This window comes from Diceros bicornis, chromosome 12 (genome assembly GCF_020826845.1).
Source record: "Diceros bicornis minor isolate mBicDic1 chromosome 12, mDicBic1.mat.cur, whole genome shotgun sequence".
Classification (NCBI taxonomy): Eukaryota; Metazoa; Chordata; class Mammalia; order Perissodactyla; family Rhinocerotidae; genus Diceros; species Diceros bicornis.
This window is the reverse complement of record NC_080751.1, coordinates 70,936,796-70,949,410: the sequence shown is the minus strand read 5'-3', so window position 1 is coordinate 70,949,410 and position 12,615 is coordinate 70,936,796. Positions and strand designations below refer to the sequence as shown.

At 42.2% G+C, this 12,615-nt stretch overlaps 1 protein-coding gene across 1 annotated transcript in view; it reads right to left on the bottom strand.

Moving 5' to 3' along the window:
• The window catches only part of MBOAT2 (membrane bound O-acyltransferase domain containing 2), a 126,888-nt gene extending 122,585 nt beyond the window's left edge, over positions 1–4,303 (bottom strand). The window contains exon 1 of the mRNA XM_058551841.1: positions 4,190–4,303. Within this exon, the coding sequence (XP_058407824.1) occupies positions 4,190–4,264 (75 nt within the window). The 5' untranslated portion in view covers positions 4,265–4,303. The remainder of the gene's footprint in view (positions 1–4,189) is intronic.
• Positions 4,304–12,615: the final 8,312 nt, after the last annotated feature.

The following is a 12,615-nucleotide window of genomic DNA, read 5'->3' as shown; positions in this document are numbered from 1 at the left end:
TTATACATACACATGGTTTTCCCTATCCCACCGTTAGGGCCAGGATTTCAGTGTTTAGGAAGTTCTCTCTCTCTACTCTCTCCTCTAAAAATATACTGGCAACTCAGATCTAAAACAATGATCTACCAAAATTATTTGCCACATGTTAACAGTATAAAATAAAAGTAACCTTTTTGGGGATGGCCCCATGGCATAGTGGTTAAGTGCACGCGCTCCACTGCTGGTGGCCCAGGTTTGGATCCCGGGCGCGCGCTGATGCACCGCTTGTCATGCCATGTTGTGGCAGCATCCCATATAAAGTGGAGGAAGATGGGCACAGATGTTAGCCCAGGGCCAGTCTTCCTCAGCAAAAAGAGGAGGATTGGCATGGATCTTAGCTCAGGGCTGATCTTTCTCACAAAAAAAAAAAGTAACCTTTTATTCAATTATATACATATATACCTGAAGCTAAATACTTCAGCCCTTAATTTTATCTGACTCCATAAGGTGTTGTGGGGATTCAATTAAATAATATAATGCACATGAAAGAGATGTGTAAGCTGTAAGGTGTCACCTGTTAGAGCCCTTACCTGACTCTGCAGGATTAGTAACATGCAACAGGTCGTCCTCCTTCCCCACTCGTCCTTTCTCCCTTCTCGAAACCTTTCAAAATATCTTGAGTCTCCCTCTTGCCCCTCTCCTCACCCAAAAGTTCAGCACAACAACCCTAAAACAATGACCCTGTCCCCAAATAGGACTATTCAAGGACTCTCTACAAGCCAGTCTCATCCCTAACTGGCCATCTGCCGAGGATGCCTCCAGGATATCATGTCACTAGAGAAATTTACTCCAGTTTCACAGTAATTACAACATCATGGGACATAGGAAAGAAAACAGTTAAAAAGGAAAAAAAGAGAGACAAGGAGGAAGGGAGGAAGAAGAAGGCTGGAGAGCACCCTCAGTCTGATATCTCAAGAGAGTTGGATAAACGGAACGTAACAGAACATACAATATATTGGGGTAAAAAAACAAACACTAAAAAACAGGTTGATCTAAGACATGTAATCATTCTCTCTTATTTGGAACTCCTCACTTGGGGTCTTTTAAAAATTCACATCAGCGGGGCCAGCCAGGTGGCACAAGCGGTTAACTGCGCGCGCTCCACTGCGGTGGCCCGGGGTTCACCGGTTCGGATCCCAGGAGCACACCGACCCACTGCTTGTCAAGCCATGCTGTGGCGGCGTCTCATATAAAGTAGAGGAAGATGGGCATGGATGTTAGCCCAGGGCCAGTCTTCCTCAGCAAAAAAAGAGGAGGATTGGCAGATGTTAGCGCAGGGCTGATCTTCCTCACAAAAAAAAAAAAAAATTCACATCAGCAACAATAAAGAACACAATTACGTTCACTGACATCTTCTCGATAGCACGTCTGGCCCTTGTCTTGGGCACAGCTCTCCCTTAGTCCAAATCCTCCTGAAAACCCACTCTCTACATATCCCTTTAACGATAACCACCCCAGAAATAAAGTCGCCCGGAATGCAAGGCCTAGAAAGGGGAAACATCAGAAGCTAGATATTTCCTATCTTAAAGCATCATTTACCCTTACTTGACACTAGATTTTATATTTTTATTTAAATTTAAGGCCTATTGAACAAATACTACAGTTACCTCAAGGTCACTCTGGAATCCTCAGAAGACATTAAACAATCCAGGAGCCTAAGGCAAAATCTTTTGCTCCTCTTCCTTGCCTGGTCTTGCTGTAAAACATTTCCTCCTTCCTCTCCTACCTGACCATGCAATGTATTCTTATATTCTATAAATACCAACAATTTGTCATTTTATAAATTCTACATACACTCTAGTAAAAAAGTTAAACTATTTTTCTGGCCTAAGGTCCTTTTCTTCCTCTGACCTCAAACAATTGCTTTCATAATTTTCTAAATTTTCAAAACATTGTTAACCAGCACATACCAAATTAACACACTAACAAGTTATATTTTTACACTTTTCATTTCCTGATTTGTCTTTTTCCTGTTGAATCACACTATTTGATTACAACCAATTCTTAGGCTTTCTCTCAACTTGGACAATTATTTACGTGTTACAAAAATTATTTTCTACTTTGCTCAATTTTAAAATAATGGCTAAATGACTATTTATTCATCCAATTTTACAATATGAGTTTTTAGTTATTCTAAAAGCTTTATCAGCAAAAAAAGTCAATTCTTCGGTATTTCAAAGAAACCTTTAATATCACTATAAAAAGTTAAGGTTTGTGTGGTATTAATCCAATATTATTAAGACTTGCTTAGAGAAGAGAAAACTCAAAATACAAATGGTTATGCAGAGTAGTCCCAAGACAATGAAGGTTGTCCACAGTACCAAATCAAGACCTGAAGATACAAAGAAGGAAAGTTAAAATTTTAAGTCCTGTCACCTTCTCTTGATTCTCCTGCTTATTTCAGTAATACTGAAAAGAATTTGCTCTGGATTGCTGAGATGTTTAAATGAGTTCATTATATTAAATCACTTCTAAAAAGTTATAAGCTTGACATAAAATAAAAGGTATTAACATAGCAAAGAAAATATTTCATCACAGTAGGGAGAGAGAGAAAGACAGAATATACCTATTTCCCTAAAATAAATGAAAAAGTATAGGCGCATCTCCCTTGCTGCTCATCAGCAAAAAAATGTTTAAACAGATACCTACCCTGCATTTGCTGATACACTGGCAGCAACCTACTTAAGTCAGGGGTGTAATACGCTCAAAGGTCATACACTGTACTTCAGTTTGGAAAAGTGAGAATCCTCCACAGGGCTGAGAAGATGAAAAATCCCAAGTTCTGATCAGTTTATTAATAAACAGAGAAGACCACTTTCTTAATACAGGATTAATTTCACTGCCGGTACTTTATTAGCGTGATACACATTATAATTGTTATTCAAGGTTTGTGGGGGGATAGGCATTTTACTACAAACCAAAAGTTATGACTGAAATATAAGTAAGGAATTCAGATTTGAACAGAAGGTAGAATTTTATAATACTCAGACATACTTCAGTCTATCCTTTTTTTAAACAGTAAAGCACAAAGCAGTTAGTGTCATAATGTTAGACAAAGGAGTCATTTCCCATCTTGCTGCTATGAAACGTAGTCTGGACACAGAGGCATCCTGTATTATAAATAAAATCCCTGAAGACACCAAATGACGGCAACACTTTCAAGAGAAGGACACTGAACCAGGATCCCCTGTAAAGTGCAAACACTTCAAAATCAAGTACTCTTGAAATAATTTTAAGCAAAATTTTCTAGCCTGGGGCTAGAGCAATTATCTACCCCCTTAACAACTTCCCTAAATGTCACTGACAAAATACTTCCAAACTTTCTTTTCTGAATAAAAAAGGCACTGCTTTTCCCATCACAATACTGTTTATTTCTCAATAATCCTTAGGCCTCTCAAACAAACTCCATTGGCCTCATTTAAATGCCACCCTTCCCTAAACAGTGTCAAACGCTTTTTTGAGGGGTGGGAGAGAGGCAGTAGGGCAGCTTCTTCCGTCTAAACGGCTGCAACTTTCAGCTAGAAATCCGGGGGTTATTAACTCACTTTGACTTTTCTTCAAAACCTCTGCCTTCCCCCAAACTGCTACCTGTTAAACAAGCCACACTTCCACGCAAACTGTCCCAAAGCGCAGGTCGCTGACCCTTAAGCTGGCCTCCACGCCACACAGCGCACTCTCCACCCAGGCACATGCATCCCACTTCCCCGCGGGGCGTTCGGTGCCACGCGTGCAGGGCACAGACACCCCGGCTTCCCCAAAGCACAGCCTTTCCACACTGTCTACACCCATGCCCGCACGCCCTGGAAGCGACTTCGGGACTCCGGGTCGCCGCCTGCCCGATGCACGCCCGCCCCGGGTCCGGGCGCTGCCGTGGCGGGGAGCAGGGCCAAGCATGCACGCGCGCACGTCGATGCCCGGAGCCCCCCCGGGCTGCTTGGGCAAGGGCCGGGCGGGGTGGGGGCGGGGTGGGCACGCCCGGAAGGGGCAGCGGGCGCGAGGCGGCGGGCGGACAACAACAGGCGGGTCGCCCCCTCCCTTGAGGGGAGGCCCCTGCCCCAGCCCGCACCCCGGGTCCCGGCTCCCGCGCGGATGGCACACGGCCGGAGAGGGGGCGGCGAGGGCGCGATGCCAGCAGGGCCGCCGCGGGTACCTGGTCGATGGGCAGCTGCACAGCGTTGCTGAGGGGCTGCAGCAGGGTGGAGCCCGTAGTGCTGGTAGTGGCCATGGCCGGCCTGGCGCTCCGCCCGCCGCGCTCCGGCCGCCCGCGCCGCTCACCCGCGCCTGTGCCGGCGACGCCGAGGATGGGGATGCAGCCGGCGCGCCTGCCCCCTGGCCGCCCGCGGTCGGAGCGGCGCGGGGCGGGGCCAGGGAGGGGCCGGGGGCGGTGACCGGCTCGCCCCTCCTCCCGCGCACCCGCGCCCCGCGACCCCGACCGCCCTCGCGCCCGCGCCCCCGACCGCCCGTGCCCGCGCGCCCGCCCCGCCCCCTGATTTCCAGCAGCTTCCAGCCGCCCCCTCCCCACCTCGCGCGCCCCCGCGCCAGACAGCCCCGCGGCCCAATCACGGCGCGGCGCCCAGACGCCCACAGCCAATCAGAGGGCGCCGGCAGCGCCGAGTCCCCGCCCCCATCCCAGGCCCCGGCGGAGGGGCCGAGGGGAGTCCGGGCTACGGCGGGAGGGCGGTTCGCGAGCCGTGGTGTCTGGTGCGGGCGCCTTCTCACCCCTTTTTTCCTCCTCCCCGAAGGTTGGCGGCCAGCCCACCCTTCTCTAGGAGGGACGGTGGACAGTAAAGCGGAATAGGGTGGCCGCCAGACAAAGGGGCAACGTGAGGGACGCCGTCGAGCCAGCGCTGGAGGAAGTTGGCGACAAAGCGAGGGGCTAGGAGGAGGAGGGCAACAAACCAAAAAAGTGCCATAGATAAGAAGTCCCTTTGTCTTGAGGATTGCTGTGAAAAAGCCCAAACTTGAGGGCAATTTCAGATGTGTGTGCCTTTCAGTCACCGTCAAGCCCACCCGGGCCTTCCGGGACGAGAGACTCTGGTCCGGTTCGACGGCGCGGGGAGGTTGGGGGGGGACCCCGGGGACGGGGACAGTTGTCACTTGTACCTGCCGTGTGTGACGTTAGCCTCTCTGGTGGGCGACCGCCTGGCATCGAGGGGTCCGCCTTTCTCAGGAAGGAGCGCTGTTTCCAAGCATCTCGTCACCCCTGGATCGCCTTCTCCCCCAGACTCTGCAGTTGTGTGCTGTTTCCATGTACCTTCAGTATCTGGGGGTTTGTTATGTGTATGTCTAGTCTGTTTGCCCAAACTTAATAAGAGTAAACCATTTGCCTTTCTTGAAAATGCAGATGTCAACTTTGGTTTAGAAGACTTCAGAAGAGGAGGAATGTTGGAGGAGAATATCAGGAGAGCTCAAGATTCAAGGATTTAACAGTCTGAAATTTTGGGTAGAAATAACTGATGGGTAGCGCGAGTTAACCGCATGCTTTAATGCTTTAAAAGACTGCTCTAGGGCCGGCACCGGGGGCTTAGCGATTAAGTGCCCGCGCTCCGCTGCTGGCAGCCGGTTGGGATCCTGGGGGCGCACAGACGCACTGCTTCTCCGGCCATGCTGAGGCCGCGTCCCACATACAGCAACTGGAAGGCTGTGTAACTATGACATACAACTATCTCTTGGGGCTTTGGGGGAAAAAAAATAAAGACTGCTTTAAATACTTTAAAGTTATAATAGCTCACTTAATCCCCACAACCACCATGTGACATAGGTACTATCACCCTCAGTCAAAGCAATGGAGTCCCAGGGAAGGGAAGTCACTTGCCCAAGAGAGCACAGCTAATAAGTAGCAGAGAAAGGAGGGAGATCCAAGTAATGTACCTTCCGAGTTTACCTCTTCAACACTAGGCCCTCTCCTTCCCCACACTTAAACCGAGTCCGGAAATTCTCCTCAGCTCTCGGGCGTCTGGTTTACTTGATTGCTGCTGTAGACTCTTGGCTGATGGGACACCACAGATAGGAATACATGAGCTTCCGTAAATCACTGTGCTCAACTCAGTTGTTTCTCTGAAAAGGAGGTAGCTGAACTAATCGGTTCAATTCCTTCCTGCCTAACATTCTCTGATTATTTGGTTAACTTAATCCTAACAACCAAACTGAATCCAGGATAGAAGGAAGAATCAAAAAGCCAGGTCCTGCGTTCTCCCTGGAGTAGTGTTCCAGTGGGAGTTGTAATCAATTAGCAAATCCGTTCAATAGGCTGCTCATTAAGGTGTATTATCCCAATAATCTGGAGCTCTCTATTAATATAATCTTAGATGTTGTTTTTCCTTTTCTCCACTTTGGGGAAGTGTAGAGAAAGCATGCGGGTGGCTGAGCACACACACTGAAGGAAAAATTGAAATACTATTTTAAAAACTTAAAAGGTGGGTGTTCCGGACTGGCCCAGTAGCATAGCGGTTAAGTTTGGGGGCTCTGCTTGGGTGGCTTGAGGTTCGCAGGTTCGGATCCTGGGCACAGACCCGTGCACTGCTTATCAAGCCATGTCATGGCGGCGTCCCGTATAACATAGAGGAAGATGGGCACAGATGTTAGCCCAGGGCCGATCTTCCTCAGCAAAAAGAGGAGGATTGGCAATGGATGTTAGCTCAGGGCTGATCTTCCTCACACACAAAAAAAAATTTTCAAAAAGGGAACACACTGCAACTTAAAGTAAATAGCATAAAGATACAATCTCAGGTCTAGAGCAAATGTCTACCAAAAGGAGTTTCCTTAGACTTAATTTTTGTTAGTAGGACATGAAAGAACATAGTTCTCTATTTGGGGTGACTACATGAGATTACTTTAACGTCTACAATGGGGAGGATTTTAGCCATCTGGAAAATTTAGCAGTGTCAGAGTTGTAAAGCTATAGGTAAAATATAGTGTAAAATTGATGGTAGCTTCGATTTTGAAGTCAGGCAGACCTAGGATTTCAGCTGTCTCTGCCTTTTATTAGCTGCACGATCTTGAGCAAGTAAGGTACTTAACCTTTCTAACCTTCAGTTTCCTCATGTGTAACAATGAGCATAGTAATAACACCAACTCCATGGGTTATGAGGTTATAAAAACCTACCTACATAAAGAGCTCAAAACTTTGCTTGGTGGATGGTAAAACTTAAGAAACATTAATTACCATCAAAGAAATGTAATATAATTCTGAAAAGGGAAACTATTTTTCTCATATAAAAATACTACATCTTCGTGTTTTTAATGGAGAAACTGAGGCCGATATGTTAAGCTCAGTGATGATAGCATAAATTCGATGCAGGCCTTCTGACCAGTATCTGCTAATTAGACCAGAAGCTCTTAAACCGTGATGAAGGGGGAAAGAATTGAACTAATTATATGTAATGCCTCCCTGTCCTACCTCAGATAACATCCATCCTATAAAGGGGATTCTCATGTGCTTAATTCTTAAAACAAACATTCATTGATTACTTGCTATGTTCGTGAACTGTGTGGGGGTGCTATAAAGAGTCGATGCTTATCGTCGAAAGAAGAAACAGTCATATACTCCTTTCTTTTTACAAGAAAAGAACCAAATAAGGTCCTCTTTTAATGTTAAAATCAAAAAAACACAGCCAGGAGAAAGAAACTTGGCAGGAAGTCAAAAGACCTGAATTTTTGTCCTGACTTTTCTGCCAAATAGCTGTGAACTTGAGAAATCTGCTTAACTTTTTTCTGTGCCTTAAGTTTCTCATTGTCAAATAGGGATAATAACTGTTTGTCCTACCTCACAGAAGTATTGTGACTGTGAGCGTGAAATTAATAATAGGCTAAATTATTTTTAAAGATATTGGTAATATTAGTATTAGAAATAAAACTAGTAGGAAAGGGATTCCGATATAGCAACCACATTTTAACAAGAGTTACTAAGTTAGACCAAATTGTGAGAGAACTGAGCAGAGTTTATGTATAACAGAATGACTGTCTACCGATGTTCTTGTCCTAGCTTCATTGCTGTCCCCTCCAAAAATGGCTATGGTAATTAAAGATTACTAAAATGAAATTTTCCCTTCCCAACTTATTTTTAACTTTGAATAAAACACTCAGAAGAAATGGATAATCTGCCAAGCTGCTTTTGTTTCATAAGAATGGTATGTGTCATGAAATTAGAGTTCTCAAGGTAATTATTTTGCCTATTCTATGCCCTTGTATCTTGGAATAACTTTGATGATGAAGGGCATTGGACCATACACGTAATAAAATCCCCAGTTAACTGGTTGGTGTCTTTAAGCACTTACAAGCTAACCCTAGCCTGAAACCAAAAAATGAAATTCAGAAAGTCACCCTTTAAGACCTAATGTGCTTTAATTAGGACGTCACAAAATAGACTGAACAAGAGGTAATGAACACAGGAAATAGGAGAGGTGGGAGACCTGCACTGAAGTCCTGGCTCTGCTATTTGCTGGCTCTACCACTGATGAGGGATGTAACAATGAACAAATCACATATCTTCAGTTTCATTGTCTATACATTAGGAGATTTAAACCTAAATAATTGCAATGGTCCCTTCTTCCTCTAAAATTATATGATTCCCAAGAATTTCTAGAACTTTTCTCTGTCTCCCTGAGCCTACATTCAATCTAGGTTTATTTGAATAAGAGATGCAAACTAATTATGACGCATCAATTTAAGAACCGGGTTGCTTTCCCGTTGCCCCACGGGTTTCAGAACTACCTCTAACTTATTATATCTCTAATAAAACTTTCTTTGAAAATGTCTATTGTTCTCATTTCAGAATGTATATATTCTCAGGGGATCTTCTTTTAATTGAGACTTCACTCTTCTGTAAAAGGTGGAAAAGCCAAATAAATCTATGAGGAAAGGAAATGTTTCCCCGAGATGCGTAGGTGTGACACAAAAATCACCTCTTGAATATGTTGACGTATCACTGCTCTTCTAAATAGTCTAGTCTGGCTATGAGGGGAGGAGTTATACCCAGTCTTCTGTTGCTAGCTGTGTAACAAAGGAAAGGCATCCTGTGATTCTCCAGCCCACCCAAGAGTTCTGTGTAGTCCCCAGAAGCCTATCACTTTCAGCAAATTTCCCTCTTTGTGGGTAAATGTGTCAAAAAGCATATTTTGTTGTAGGTATTTTCTGCTAAACTCTTCCTCCATTACTGTCATTTTTCAGATGCTGAGTTTGGTCGACAGATTACAATACCAATGCTAGAGCCATAAGCAGTGAAGAATTAGGAATGAGAATCATCTCTACATGTAAAGTCTGTGATTACCCCATCTAACCCAGTTACCTTGCCAAAGAACTTGCTTTCCTGGAAAGGCAACTCTTCTGGTTAAACATGAGGTACCTGCTAAGGAATGTTCTTACAATTAGATAATGGCTTGGTTTCAATTTCATCAAATCATCTTTTAATTTATTTTCCCTTTGAAAGCCTACAGTTATTCTTTCTTATTTGCATTTTTGTATGTAAATTTTGATCTAGGCTTAAAATACTGTATATCACAAAACAGTTCTTATTAAAATCACAACACATTAAAATTAAGTGGAGATCTATAATGAAAGAGATACCAAATGTTCCCAAAGTAGCTTAAACCAATTGTAGTATTAGATTTATAAATAATGGGTTGCCACTTCCAAAACGAGGATGTAGACCAGGTGGAAATAGCCACCAATGGAATCTCCTTTCATAGATTCTTCATTTGAAATATTATTCCTAACTTTGTTGAGGCATTGGGAGAGTAGGATTGTAGAAAGTACCAGCTAAAGAAGTTGGGCACTGGAATCAGATTGCCTGAGTTTGAAACCTACTTATCACTTATTTGATTTTGGGCAAGTAATTTAACCTCCTAGGGCCTCAATATTCTCATCTATAAAATGGGAAAAATAATGATTCGTGCCATTCAAATAACTTAATGCACATAGAGCATTTAATGCTTGTCACATTGTAAGCTCTCAATAAATATTAGCCATCATCACCTCCATCGTCATCATCACCATCACCATTATTATTATAGGAGATGCATGTCTAGCAGTATGTGGTCACATTTACCAGGGGTACCATATACCAAGTAGAAGTGTAGAGTAACAACAAAAGGTTTGTTTGGTAAGCTTACCCCTTCAAATTTATGGGGAAAAAAGAACTCCAAGGATTAAGGTTTGGAGTATAAACAGGATATTAATTTAAATGATTTATTACAGTCGTGGCCTACTTCACCTGAAAGCATTAACCGAGCTTTATATTTACGGAAATAGATAAGATGACAACTAGTTTTAAACTTTTTCTTCTTCTTAGATGCTGGACTATATTGTGGTAAGTTAGATTATTTTGTTTTTTAACTGTCAGTATCTATTCTGAGCCTTTACAGTAGAAAAAGGATGAAAAAAAGACAAACAGTAATTTATATAAGGATTTCATGGGTAAGAACTAAGCAAATGAATGTATAATTTATAATTTGGAGTATTACTTTATGACATTTAAAAATTATTACTCTGATGATTTTGAAAATTCCAGGTACCATTAGACTTCATCATTCTGTACAGTATTTCTTTAAACACCATCTCTGAATCCACAGATATTTATCCTTTTTGGTTAGCGTCCAGCTGGTAACCAATGAAATGATCTTCCTATATTATTCTAGGACAGGAGCCAGGATCTTGATATTATTGCATAAAGCTACTCTCTTCTTCTTTGCGTAAAATATATTCAGCTGCTGGTCCCTAGACACTTATCTGAGAGAGCATTTAAAATTGTTCCCTTCAGAGTTGCTTGAGCGCCATTGAGAAATAAATTAAAAGAAAAATAAAATCAACTCAAGTATGTCTGAGACAACCCAACAAGTCGGTGTGTCTTAATGGCTTCCACAGGACCACCTTTGTCAGAATCACTCAGGACACTTGCTTAAAATACAGATTTCTGGACAATACCAAATACATAAAGAATCAGAATTTTTTTAAAAGGGGAAAAATTATGTCTAGGTCAGGGCCCTGGAATCCTCAGTTTACTGGTATCCATGAGCAATTCCTAAGCACACACTGAAGTTTAAGAACCATTGCTCTAGGCTCTTATTTTGTTAAGAACTTCATTTTAAGTAAGCCAATAGAAAAATAATTCACAGGTGCTGACTCTTATACCAGAACAAGTAATTTAACTAGGTTTTGTTAAGTGTCTTACCAATTTACAAATAATAAATCCATAACCCTTTTCCTATGTCAAAATGTTAACTAAATCCACTAATACTAAATTAGTACTAACAACTATGACAACTACCATTACTAGACTCATTTTGTTGTTTGAATGAAATAAAAATGAACTGCTCAGAGTAAATTCTTGTTGATGGTATCTGTGTAACAAAGATAAAGATATAAATATTCTTCTATATTTCTGATAACTGTGGTTTCTTACAAATATCAGAAACCTGCCAACTTTGAGATCCTGCATTTGAGAGCCAGCATTGGCCAATACACCATTCAAGTGACAGAGTGTTTGAGCCAGAAAGAGAATTTAGGAAGCAAAGGGAATTCATTTACCAGTGTTCAGTTTTAGGAGGCTCATCTAGATCAAGAACTATAAATAATATGCATATGTGAAGTCTTTGCCAAGGAATGGTATATCTGAGGTATTCTATGAAGAAAAAGTAATTATGGGCAAATATTAACAAAATCATCTAGGGAGGAAATGAAAAGAGAAGCAGTTAAGAGAACTTAGAACAGTGCAGGAATTTTTTTCTCTTGCTTTTATTTTTTGAATTTCATTTCACTTTTATTTTTAATGAAGTAATACATGTGCAAGTTAAAAAATCAAATAGCACTGTAAGACTTTAACAAAAAAGGAAAATCCCTTGTCCTACCTTTCCCCACTCCTGATTTTTGCTTCCCATAGTCAACATTTTCAACTCTTATAACTGTCTCTATTGATATTGACCTCCACATTTTCTTTAAAAAAATGTTCATACTGCTATTTCAAGACTTTCTCATTTTAAACATTATACATTGACCGCCTTACTATGGATGATGACACTACAGCTCTTTTCCTATCCTCCTTTCAATCCTATCTTCTCAATATAATTATATTGCTACTTTGGGTTAAATAAATATTCAGAGTTTCCATCATTATGACCTTATAAATATTGTTCAAAGATGAGTCACATAGAACACTATGATTATATTTCCATTCCTCTACTACTTTGTATTTTTCCTGGAGTTAGCATTTGCTTTTTCTTTTTTTTCACTCCAGTTTTCTAATTCATCTCCAAAACCTACCACAAAACTCTAAAACTCCTATCAGCGTGTCATATGCATGTTGTAATCTATCAGTTCTGTGTTTTTCTAAGTGTCCTGGAACCCTGTGTTCTCCTGTTCCGTTCTGGATTGACTTCTCTCTAAACTCTAAAGCAAGTGTAGGATTTTCCTTTGATGTCGTGGAAGGATTTCTTTCACTTCTTTCCTGTGTTGGAACGCCTGGATGTTTCACAACACTCAATGACACCACCAGACTGTTCTAATAGTAACTCCACTGCCACTGCCACCTCCTGTTTTGTACTTATGATTCTAGGGACCAGGGAGTGCATGCATTCTCAATGG